The 12,830-nt window shown below is 35.5% G+C and overlaps 1 protein-coding gene and 1 long non-coding RNA gene across 13 annotated transcripts in view; both read right to left on the bottom strand.

Annotated features, from left to right (window-relative positions):
- Positions 1-2,585: 2,585 nt before the first annotated feature.
- LOC117329140 lies at positions 2,586-3,930 on the bottom strand. Its single transcript, XR_004533122.1, has 2 exons — positions 3,621-3,930; positions 2,586-3,566 (listed from the first exon to the last, which is right to left on the bottom strand). It is a non-coding gene; the product is annotated as an uncharacterized LOC117329140 (long non-coding RNA).
- Positions 3,926-12,830, bottom strand: part of LOC117329139 (protein cramped-like) — a 34,641-nt gene continuing 25,736 nt past the window's right edge. For 2 of the 12 annotated variants that reach the window (XM_033886890.1, XM_033886889.1), the window contains exons 18-20: positions 10,745-10,866; positions 9,510-9,665; positions 3,959-7,808 (exon numbers count right to left, since the gene is read on the bottom strand). In XM_033886890.1, the coding sequence (XP_033742781.1) occupies positions 7,590-7,808; positions 9,510-9,665; positions 10,745-10,866 (497 nt within the window). In that variant the 3' untranslated portion in view covers positions 3,959-7,589. The other 10 variants (XR_004533115.1, XR_004533112.1, XR_004533120.1 and 7 more) reach the window with 10 other exon arrangements.

The raw sequence follows: 12,830 nt of genomic DNA on the forward strand, positions 1-12,830 counted from the left end.
GTTACACCTTGAAAGTAGGTCAAGGTCATTCACATGAGAATTTTTTAGCAATCCATCTAGGATAAAAACTAGTCAAATACACAGTATCATGATCCATGAAATTGTAGGTATAATCTTCTGGAAGAAGTCTTTCAGAGAACCATATTGACAGATGGCATAAGCTCACTGGCACTATGTCTGGAGAGCTAAAAACAACAGGACACCAACTTTTCCATATAATAATTTATCAACATTGTAAATAAGCAGTTCAGGCTTCTGATAACATGTTTTTTTCTATAGAATCAGTACACAAATAATCAAAAACCTTTCTCTATGTACTCGTGAAAAATATTTCTGTGCTGCATCAGAGACTAAACTGACGTTTCCCACTGCTATTAGAAGAAATGCTGCATCTGCCATCGATTGAGAATTGATGTAGGTATTTTTCACATAATGTTGTGAAGATTCATATACAAATGTATGGTAATGTATAAATACAGACCAAGTCTCATAGGAAGTTTGTCACATTTGTAGGTTTCTTCAGTAGAAATCTCGGTCCTAGTCTGTATATTACACAATATGCTTAAATTAACCAAACACTATCATAACTTAAAAACACGTATTGTAAATTTGACACCTTGCAGAAGTGAAAATGTGGGTAAACATCCCATACTACCTAATATAATACCAGGGCAGATTTAACAGCATTTATTAATTACCAGATTACAATAGCCGATATTGACATCTAAATCTTCAAACATACCAAAAAAAGAAAATCTGGATTTAGTAACACCAGAACTATCTTCACCTTTACCTCCTAAATGTCTAATGCTGTAAATTACCAGGTAACCATGTATTGATTCAGTAAACAGAGGGATCTTGGTGCCCTCCATTGAATGATCATTGGTTCTATGTCAGACTGATCTTCTCTCTACTTTTCCCTTCATTCTTAATGATATGATTAAAACAACAAATGGAAACTACGCGTGAAGATTGAAAACCATCCCTCCAGTTTTTTTTAAAGAAATAGCAATGAAAATTTTCAAATTCTCCAAATCCAAGATAGCCACCTGTCGGCCATTTTATTTTTCTGATGCAAAATCTAAATTGAAATCGCACAACTAGGTATCAACACGAACCTACATGTGAAGTTCAAGGAATATCCCAACAGTACTTTTAAGAAATAGCCAGAACAAACTTCAATTCTCAAAATCCAAGATTGTCGCCTGTCGGTCATTTTGTTTTCCTGATGAAAAATCTAACTGAAAATGGTACAACTAGAGACCAAGGGGAACCTACATATGAAGTTTGAGGAAAATCCACCAGCACTTTTCAAGAAATAACGACAGATGGACGCAGGGCAATTTGAATAGATGAGATGCTGGGTTAAAATACAAAATCTAAAATAAGAGTAAAACTTTACGAAAAAGGACATTTATTAACGCGGACCTTCAACTGTATGACACGTTTCCTGCCTTATTTTCACGCATATTATGTGAAGTAAATATGTTGGATGTTTATAAGGTCAATTGGATGTGGGTTTGTACTACACAAAAAGTAGACTAGGTAAAACTAATAAGATATCTTGGCGCCCATCATTGAATGATCTTTATTGGTTCTATGTAAAACTGATCTCTCAACTTTCCCCTTGTTTCTTTTCCTCTTAATAATCTGATGACAAGAACAAGTGAAACCTATATGTCAAGTCTGAGAAACATCCCTTCACTTCTTTATAAGAATAAAGCCATAACAAACTTCAATTCTCAAAATCAAAGATGGCCAACTGTCGGCCATTTTCTTTTCCAGATGAAATATCTAGATTGAATTGGCAAGACAAGAGACCAAGAGGAACCTACACATGAAGTTTGAGGAATACACCTCCAGTTCTTTTCAAGAAATTGCGATAACAAGGATTTTATATGGACGGATGGACCATGGACCATGGATGCAGGCTGATTTGAAAAACCCACTATCTGATGATGGTGGGTTAAACAAGGATGGATAGTATTGCAACAGCAATACAAAGTCACCTTCCTAACCTAGGAGTGCACAGAGTAGTACTTTAGAAGGGCCAGGTGACGAGATATAGCTATTTTTACTGGCATTTCAGAATGTTTACTCCGAAAAAAAGATGGGATGCACAACTACATGTTATACTGATCATGTCTACAAAGTTTCGTTAAATCGGAGTAGTACTTTAGGAGGAGTTGTCCAGACAAGTCTCAACCAATGAGAAGCCAGCAGCCATTTTGAAAAATGTCTTTTTGAAAAAAAGGTGTATGATGCACAACTACATGTTATACTGATCATGTATACCAAGTTTCGTTAAAATCGGAGTAGTACTTTAGGAGGAGTTGTCTGGACAACTATTGCGTGACAGACAGACGGAGGGTAAACCTATAGTCCCCCCCCCCCCCCCCCCCCCATTTTTCAAACGGCAGGGGACTAATTAAAACAAAATTAGTGCCTGCCATATATAAAGGCAGCAAGGATTCAATTTTTCACCCGCCTTGATCACATGGGATTTCTCTAGGTTTCCTCTCGTGCATAGTAAGACCCTTGTGCTTCTATAAGGGCCACACAAGAAAGATCAATACAAAAAGGTAAAGTTGTTAAGAAATTTTATCTTATTTGTAAAGTAAACACTTGTACATAATTCAATATAGAATTAAATGAAAATGTTCTTTGAAGTTGGAATAAAAATAAAACATGTATTCCAAAGCATTTTCCTTTTCAAATCAAACCAGGTTTCTCTGCCATTTATATTTAGCTGCCACTAATATGAAGACCCACCAAAGACATTTGAAGGTTATACAAAATGATTTTGCTGTATATTGTATGTAAAACATATTGGTTAAATCATCACAATAGAAACATGTCATGATTTGTTATTATCACAAAGAAAGCGAATCCCTTCAACAAAAACTATACTAGAAATTCGTTACTTTCTGCAGTGAGATGAAAACAGCGAGATGCGAGATTATATCAACTTGATAATTTAGACAATTGATACTAAAATAATTTCATCTTGCAAACTATATAGCAACCAATATTTTCAAGGACAAATGATAGAAATGTGATAACTGGTCTAGAGACACTATTTTTCAGCACAAAGCACAGGTTTTTGGTGTTACAAATACCGTATGTCAAAGAATGTTTATCTACATTCAGCCACACACAAAAAAATCAACAGGTAATTTAAACAGGCCATTACAGTGTACTTGATATCTTCATATACCACAATAAAATCACAGAATATTGTTAATTAATACTCAAGAAACAAAATGACATCAAACTATCAAAATGGAAAGACTTTACATGCTCAATGTTGCATCAAATTGTGACTGGTTTAAAATAAAAATAATGGATATCACAAAACAAATGTTGCAGAATATATTTTGTTTACAAGCAAATGTATTTCATACACAAATAATATAAAGTGCTTGAACTAGAAGTTCTTGATACAGTATATGGCATGTATTTATATTTTGCATTGCAGACTGATGGACTCGCGACATAAACCTCACTGTACAATGTTACAGCAGATCAATGGAAGTACCTGATCATAGTTCACTACATAGAAGTACCTGATCATAGTTCACTACATAGAAGTACGTACCTGATCATAGTTCACTACATACCTGATCATAGTTCACTACATAGAAGTACCTGATCATAGTTCACTACATAGAAGTACCTGATCATAGTTCACTACATACCTGATCATAGTTCACTACATAGAAGTACCTGATCATTGTTCACTACATAGAAATACCTGATCATAGTTCACTACATAGAAGTACGTGATCATAGTTCACTACATAGAAGTACGTGATCATAGTTCACTACATAGAAGTACCTGATCATAGTTCACTACATAGAAATACCTGATCATAGTTCACTACATAGAAGTACGTGATCATAGTTCACTACATAGAAGTACCTGATCTTAGTCCACTACATAGAAGTACCTGATCTTAGTTCACTACATAGAAGTACGTGATCATAGTTCACTACATAGAAGTACCTGATCATAGTTCACTACATAGAAGTACCTGATCATAGTTCACTACATAGAAGTACCTGATCATAGTTCACTACATAGAAGTACGTGATCATAGTTCACTACATAGAAGTACGTGATCATAGTTCACTACATAGAAGTACCTGATCATAGTTCACTACATAGAAGTACCTGATCATAGTTCACTACATAGAAGTACCTGATCATAGTTCACTACATAGAAGTACCTGATCATAGTTCACTACATAGAAGTACGTGATCATAGTTCACTACATAGAAGTACCTGATCATAGTTCACTACATAGAAGTACCTGATCATAGTTCACTACATAGAAGTACCTGATCATAGTTCACTACATAGAAGTACCTGATCATAGCTCACTACATAGAAGTACCTGATCATAGTCCACTACATAGAAGTACCTGATCATAGTTCACTACATACCTGATCATAGTTCACTACATAGAAGTACCTGATCATAGTTCACTACATAGAAGTACCTGATCATAGTTCACTACATACCTGATCATAGTTCACTACATAGAAGTACCTGATCATAGTCCACTACATAGAAGTACCTGATCATAGTTCACTACATAGAAGTACCTGATCATAGTTCACTACATAGAAGTACCTGATCATAGTTCACTACATAGAAGTACCTGATCATAGTTCACTACATACCTGATCATAGTTCACTACATAGAAGTACCTGATCATAGTCCACTACATAGAAGTACCTGATCATAGTTCACTACATAGAAGTACCTGATCATAGTCCACTACATAGAAAAATACATGCATGCCTTATGTACTGTATCTAAATCTGCAAGTTTTTGAAGGAAAAATAATAATTTTGAAACAAAACTTTATATTACTCAATATGCCTAGAGAGAAACTTCACATTTTCTTATTAGACACCTCATACAATGTATGTAAACCTGCATTGTGTGGGTGTTGACAATGTATTAGGTAGTGCATTCAAACCTCTGTATATTGGCAGATACAAGGTCTACATGTCAGGTTCATTTACAGCAACAAACATAACCTATTGTAAGTAATAATGATTTAATACAATGCAGATTATATTTTAACTCGGAAGTCAATAAAGCATTTTCAAATGTTGCCAAGGTATATTTCAATACATTGTACCATCCTCACAATACTCGTTCTATAAACATTGGGTGTAACTCCAAAATTTGTTATCTGTAATCAATATTTCTGCTTTCTTGAAGATAAGCCTTTGTATCAGAGAACTCTTATTATGTAAATCCTTGTAAACGTTAATACTGGAGGTGGATACATCACTAACATGCTAGCTCCCAGCTAGAGTAATAAAATCAAACTTATTGCACATACTGACAAAAATTCTAAAACTCCAGACATGTCACAACAACCTACCAATGCACCATCATACAAGTTATAATTATTATATTATTTCAATTTACACATCCATACCGTATTTGTCATAAAGTCCACATGGCTAACACTATAACTTTTACTCAAAATAGGCAGTTGTCTAGGGATATTGCAACGCATTGCTGCCGACATCCAAAAAAGGGTTGGATGGGCTTATTACCAGTCATATGGGCACTAATCTCAACAATTTTCAGCACATGCATTTAACAAAATCATACAGGTAAGTTTTACTTTAGGTTCAACCACAAAAATATTAAATTGAAATATTACAATTGATTTGTTATTGATCTTGTTAAATACATGTTCATCAATTTCATATCTACTGCCCACAATAAGTTGGCTGGCGATATTCAGGGGAGATCAGTAATGAAGTAGTGTTATTAAAATACATTTAAACTAAATTAAAACATAAGTTTAAATAATGTGTAAGTAATGCTGACTGAAACACAAACAGTGCCTGCTATAGTCCCTCAGAACGACTGTCTGTGTATACCCATCCTGGGGTCAATATAACTCAAAACTCTACCCAGAAATCTATCCTCCCAGTACTGTCAATCATTAGAGAACCAAGGTTTACTGTTATAATATCTACCTCATGTGAGGACTCAAGGTTTGTCGTATAGGGACCACCAAAAGAAGTGACCCAATTCAAAGTACTATATAACAAGCCACATTTTCATAAGTACCCACTATGCATAGAATTCATTTTTTCTCTGGAGTCCTACCTGAAGATATATATTTAACTAGAAAAGTTGTAGGTTCGTTTTATGTATCACTTCCATTTCTACAAAAGTCCTGACAAACATGGTAGTGAGATTTAATCATTATTGTTAATGAAGGCTTTGATAAAGAAAAAAAAAGAAAAGTTAATTGGTAAGCTAGTGAGCATTTCAAATAGAACTCTGGGTATACTAATAAACTAGTTTCTCTGATTTATAATCTAACGATTTAGTGAACAGTCAATCTACCAGATTAGCAAACCCAAGTTCATTGATGTAAAAACACCAACTTTTTTTTTATATCTTTTTTGGATATCTTTTGATATTTCAGCCCAGAAAAATTGTCTGCAAAATACGCTGTGCTGTACAGACATTCAAGGATGTCGATAATCTGATATACAAAATTGTGAAAACTCATACATTGTTTCTTGTAGTTTAGCAAAATATTATTCAGAATTATGCAAAACTATCATAGTATTTTATTGATGTGTTCACAACATGTACGACTGTCCTGCTTTCATTAAAACTAATTGGATCATGTCAATATTTCTTTAACTCAAAGCAGAGTTTATACTTAATGCAGTAAACATTGGCAAACTGCCAATGATATTCTATGTTGCATATTACTCAAATATCAGAAACTACATTTATCTTAAAGTCTACAACCTATACTTTATTTAATTAACAGAATTAAATTGCATATTTAAACATATAAATTTATACTAATGACCATATCTACATCTTTAGATCATGGTAAAATATCTAAAATTATTTTCATTTCCAAATTTGCACTATCAACAATGTAATAGTATTTTTTTAAATATCATTTTTGATAAAGAAAAAAATGTCTCTTGTTCCTGTATCAACCAAAAAAAGCTTTTCAAACAACAAATTTAAAATACCATTACATGAATGAACAAAAATAAAATTATTGCTTTTAAGACAATATTCAAATAGTCTATTTAATTAGGACTCTGACATCTGAATCTGTTTTAACTTCTTATTATAATAGAGGAAAGCCTGAAAACTAGTGTACAGAATGACACCAAACTCTCACTGTATAAACTGTCATTGTTTTTGTAGTTACTACGGAACCATGAATGTATAATTGTTATATCATTAATGCAGGGGCTAACCACGAAAGTTTGTACCCAAAAATAATTTGAAAGCTCCATAACACAAAGTACTCATTAACATTTCATGTCATACAGTTGTGCTACACTTTTATAAGTTTATGAAACATTTTCAGTTAACAATTACACCAACTACTTTAGCCATATCAATAACCATTATTCTGAACCCAATCATTTTTAAAGAACGCCACTGAATCATAATAACTTCCATTTTAGACTTGACATATTAAAGTTACCCTTACTCATCCTACTAGTTTTTACTAACACACATCTCGTTTCTGTTGTATTCCTCATTGACAGTATCCATACTTCCATCACCTCTGCGCCACATTTCCCCTTAGTCTGGAGTCCTCTGCACTGTTTTTTAAAAGAATGTTTTCCTCTATATCATCGTAGCTGAATGAATTGCTTGGCACTTTTTGTTGGGCTTCTTGCGTGTTTTCATTCTGATTAATGTGGTTGGCCAGTTCCGCAAACTTGGCAACATAGTCTAAACTGTTCTCATTTAACATACACTGAAGGGAGGCATCCATCTGAAATACATAATGAAAATTTAATTTTTACCCGAAATATCATTCTTCCTGAAAAGCGATTATAATATACATTGGATATATTACAGATCTTGATCCAATTTCACTACCAGTATTTACTAATTTGTGAGTCAACTTTGTTGGTTTGCCGAGTATATCGTATGAATAGCCAGGGTCATTTCAAGGTGGGGTCGCCTTGTAGTAGTTGGTGACTACCTCACTGAACAACACACAGGAGGCCTGTTGCATACCATCAAGAGCAATTGGGCTTCCCCATGGACACAACCATGACAGCACAGTCCAGCCTGTTTCTCAGCATTCCGAGAGACACAAACCGACAGGGGCAGGGTATTTTAAACCACGCACCTCAGATCCTTACCCGAGGTTACATGGCAGGCACTATAACCAGCTGAGCTATCGCAGCCCCTTAGTGAGTCAACTGGAGAAGCAACAAGGATGGATAGTATTGCAACAGCAATACAAAGTCCCCTGCCTGAGCTAGAAGTGCACCTATTCATTTCCCATTTTTTTTTGAAAAATGGTTTTTCGAAAAAAAACATGTGGGATGCACAACTACACATTATACTGATCATGTATACCAAGTTTCGTTAAGATCGGAGTAGTACTTTAGGAGGAGTTGTCTGGACAACTATTGCGTGACAGACAGACAGACGGACGGAGGGTAAACCTCTAGTCCCCCCGTTTTTCAAACGGCAGGGGACTAATAAAGATATATGCATTCTATCAATTTAAGTTTTTAACCCCAAAAAACATAATAAAAAAAGTGTTTATCGATAGGGTGTGTTGAGATGTCCATAATACAATACATTTTTATGGCAGGTCTGGTTGGAACAAATCAAACACTTCTTGAAAAACTGAGCTAAAGAATCCAGATTTCTAGCATCTCTCATCTCCATAGTAACTGGAGCATAATTTCTGGGTGGTATTCTATAAATCAAGGGTATGTTGAGGTTATTCCTAAGTGATCTAACCATAAATAAATTTGATTAAAGTTAAAATTACACTTTTTGAGCGATGGCTTTTAACACAAAGCTTTCAACACCATATTCTTGTCTTGTTTTTGCGACTTTTGTCGCAGGCAAGAAAAAATTCAACAAGGTGACATTCAACAAATAAAGCTGAAGTCTAAACTTTGACAAGTCCTAAGACATAATCAAAACATGAATGTGGAACATAATTTTCATGTGCAATCTTTTTTAAATATTTTTTCTACCAGAGGACATCAAAATTTAGCTACATATTTCCACTGACAGCACATATTTTAAAATTTAACCTGTCAAATATGAATATTATTTTTTACTTTGGTGCAATTACATTATTTTCTTTTAAATTTTCAAATACAGAAATATGTTGGCTGGCAAGCTGAAACATACGCTTGTCTGTTTATTGTGGAATTGATGTAGTGAAGCGGTGTGCAGTTTGTCAAAGAAACTAAGTTCCTCAGCTAAAAATAATAGAATGCACACACAATGAGTCACCCCTAAGATGAAATACAGAATTTCTTGATAAAAGTGAACATAACATTCATGGAAGTCTTTTACTTCTCAAGGGGAAACAGCTTAATAGGAACTAATGTTATCTTTTTTGAAAATATGAAATCAAGATATTTTCACAAACCAATCATAAATTCAAGGTCTGTGCAAATCCTGTAGAGGAAAATATTTTTGATTTCCTCAGACTTACATCACTGCGGCACATGATAGAGTCTCTGGAATTCTCATTGAATAAGTTGGTGCTGATGAGGTTGGACAGCGATGATACATTGGCACTTGCTACAACATCAGATGTTCTCTTTAATGGAGATTCCACCAGCAGAGTCATCAGCATATCACCAGTATCCTGTAAATGTTGACAAGCATATTAATTATCTGGGGTCATCTTCATTGACCTATTATTGAGCTGTTCAGAAAAAAACAAATTACATAAATTTTCCTCCTGAAATAGAACAAGAACATTTCAACAAGTATTCCATAGAAGTGAATTTGTCATCAACAAACAATGAAGACCTTTATAAAGATACATGTATACACTCTGAAACTTTTGAAACATTAGTGACCGTGACAAGCAGTTCCAAGTACAATAGTATTCACTTTCAGTAAGGAAACACTGTATTATGTTCTTAAGAGTTTATCAGAGCAAGTATCAAAAGCTATTTTCTATCCATAATAAACCTCAACACCTCAAAACAAATCTAAGGCATGGACAGTAAAACCCCACTTACTCAAACCAAGGCCATATTCCTCTAATACCCCTAATTTGTAGGAGGGGCCGCGGTGGCCGAGTGGTTAAGGTGTCCCGACACTTTATCACTAGCTCTCCACCTCTGGGTTGCGAGTTCGAAACCTACGTGGGGCAGTTGCCAGGTACTGACCGTAGGCCGGTGGTTTTTCTCCGGGTACTCCGGCTTTCCTCCACCTCCAAAACCTGACACGTCCTTAAATGACCCTGGCTGTTAATAGGACGTTAAACAAAAACAAACCAAAACCCCTAATTTGTCGAAATGTTCTCTTGGTCCCGACCACATCCTTATATACTTTTGTCAATTAACCTCAGATCACTCGAACCGCTATTCATCGAATACCCTGGATTCCTCAAATTATTATTCATCCCCTTCATTCATATCCATGGTATTAATCCTACTGATTCGTTGAAAATGTACCACACCCATTTTTTTTACCGGTGTCACACATCGGGGTACCATGGTCGATCGCACCAGTGTTCATACAGGTATCGGGTCAAGACATTTTTCACTTGTATGTTTAGTATACTCACCTCATTAATTAGGACACTGTAAACGACTGGGACTATGGTGTGGTGGTAGGTTCATGTTTGAAGATTTACTGGTGTTTTTAGAACACATACCTCATTAGCACTATGAACGACTGGGACTGTGGCGTGGTAAATTTTAAAACACTTACCTCATTAGGCCATAGCGAACGACTGGGACTGTGCGGTGGTGATAGGTTGATGTTTGAAGATTTCACTGGTGTGTTTAGAGCACTACTGGGGTACTTCTTCTGATTACTGCCACTGAGCAGACCTATATGCAAAAATTATATTTCAATCACCTCTCTCTGAAATCTTCATGTTTATATACTCTCTAAAAAAATTCCTGGTTAAGATTACAAGTACAGTGTATTGTGTGCTTGTTTGTTAGGGTTATCACCTAAAGAACAGTCAAAGAGTCATTTTGAGGAGGAATCTCCTTGTAGTAGCTGATGACTACTTCAATGAACAACATATGGAAGACCTGTTAGGTTTCAGGTGCAATACAGTAATGTTAATTAATGTTTACAATAGTGGTTCATGATCCCAGTTTCCCTGGAAACATACCGTTTTGGATAAGGAGATATCCACAATTTTTGTAAGACAATATGGAATTGCTGATAAATAGGCTGGCCATGGCAGACAACACACAACAATATGGAATTGCTGTGAAATAATATGTGTGGGTAGAATGTAAAAGAAACTGATTGATATCTTCATGTTTATGCATGATTTATCATTTGATGTCGACACACTTGGCAAAATATCCAGAAGAGTAGAGAGTGTTATCACTGGTAACTGTAAAAGTCTGAATTTTGGCGAAAAATCTGAGTTTTAAAATACATATCTGAATTTCAGCCGAAAAGTCTTAGTTTTTCAGATATACATTTTATATTCTGATAAGTTGGGGGGAACTCAGATAAGTATTATGAAATTCCGATTTGCATGCTGGAATTCAGATATGTTGGGTAAAATTCAGATGTTTTCTTATTTGTGCCCTCGGGCACCCCTTCTTGCCGGCGAGAGCAGCACGGGGTTTCACACCTCCCGCGGAGCCGGTGTTCATGGTCCACCGGCACCAGCTTACCTTTACCTGTGCTGTTATAAATCATCCGCGTGCGACTCGCGATCGGTCGGTCACCAATTCAATCATACATCGGTCGCTGTAAACTTCAACATTACGGCCGGTAAAGTGTTTTAATTTGTGCTTATCTTCGTCTGTTTTTAGTGTAATGGTCAGTGTCGTTGTTCCGTGTGTGTTTGATACTTTTCTACCTCCGATAACAAAAGATCTGACTGCACGGTGCGGTGATGCAATCGGACCGACGACGTTTTGTACAAGGGCATATCACAATCGACAACCAATATCTCTTATTTCCAATTGGTATCTAAGCTTAATTAAAATGATATTCTCAATAAATCTGTTCACGTGTTGTGATCTGTTGAAACAGTCGGTTCGTAACGTAAGTAGCCGCCCATATGTAAAGTAGATCTACTGTGCAGTGTGTAATTAATAAAAATCGTGTGTTGATACCGATATTCACACTGTTATAAACCAAACATTATTTATGTGCACTTGACGAAAAATCGGACCCAAATCAACATTACTAGCTGCTACTGTGTATAAATTGTTCGCACACTTTCGATGGCTTGTGATCGTATGATAGTCATACGTCTGGCCGTACGCAGCGCCAGCAGGCGGTCTATTTTAGGACCGATCAAAAGCCGTACGTCTGTCATGGGCTACCAGCACAAACAGAATCACCTACCGTAAGTGTCGCTGCTGTCCTTTATATTTCTTACAGAACCATCGTTTTGTTAATGATTATTTGGCGAGATTGGAAAATGTTAGTCTTTGTGAACAACTTAATCGTATATTTGTTTTGACGTATATATAACACAGTTACTATATTCTTGTTTCAGGTATCCCATGGCTGTAATACGGTTGCAGAAAAATTAGACCAAATTTCTAACCAGTTGCAGTTTTCTTCTTTGTGCCTGGCCTGAACGATGCTTGCTATTTATTGATTTTGATATATACTGTATACCTATATCCGTTAACATTATTTGATATATTTACCCTGTAGCATTTTAATAATTTCCTAAATACGTAGACGTATATATCGCATACATGTGACCTTTATATACGTCTCTGCTTATAAAATAATGGGGCATATCAGGACTCATTTCACGACATGTATGTCGTACAATATGTTTTATACTTTGCCGAATACAACA

This window comes from Pecten maximus, chromosome 6 (assembly GCF_902652985.1).
Source record: "Pecten maximus chromosome 6, xPecMax1.1, whole genome shotgun sequence".
NCBI lineage: Eukaryota > Metazoa > Mollusca > Bivalvia > Pectinida > Pectinidae > Pecten > Pecten maximus.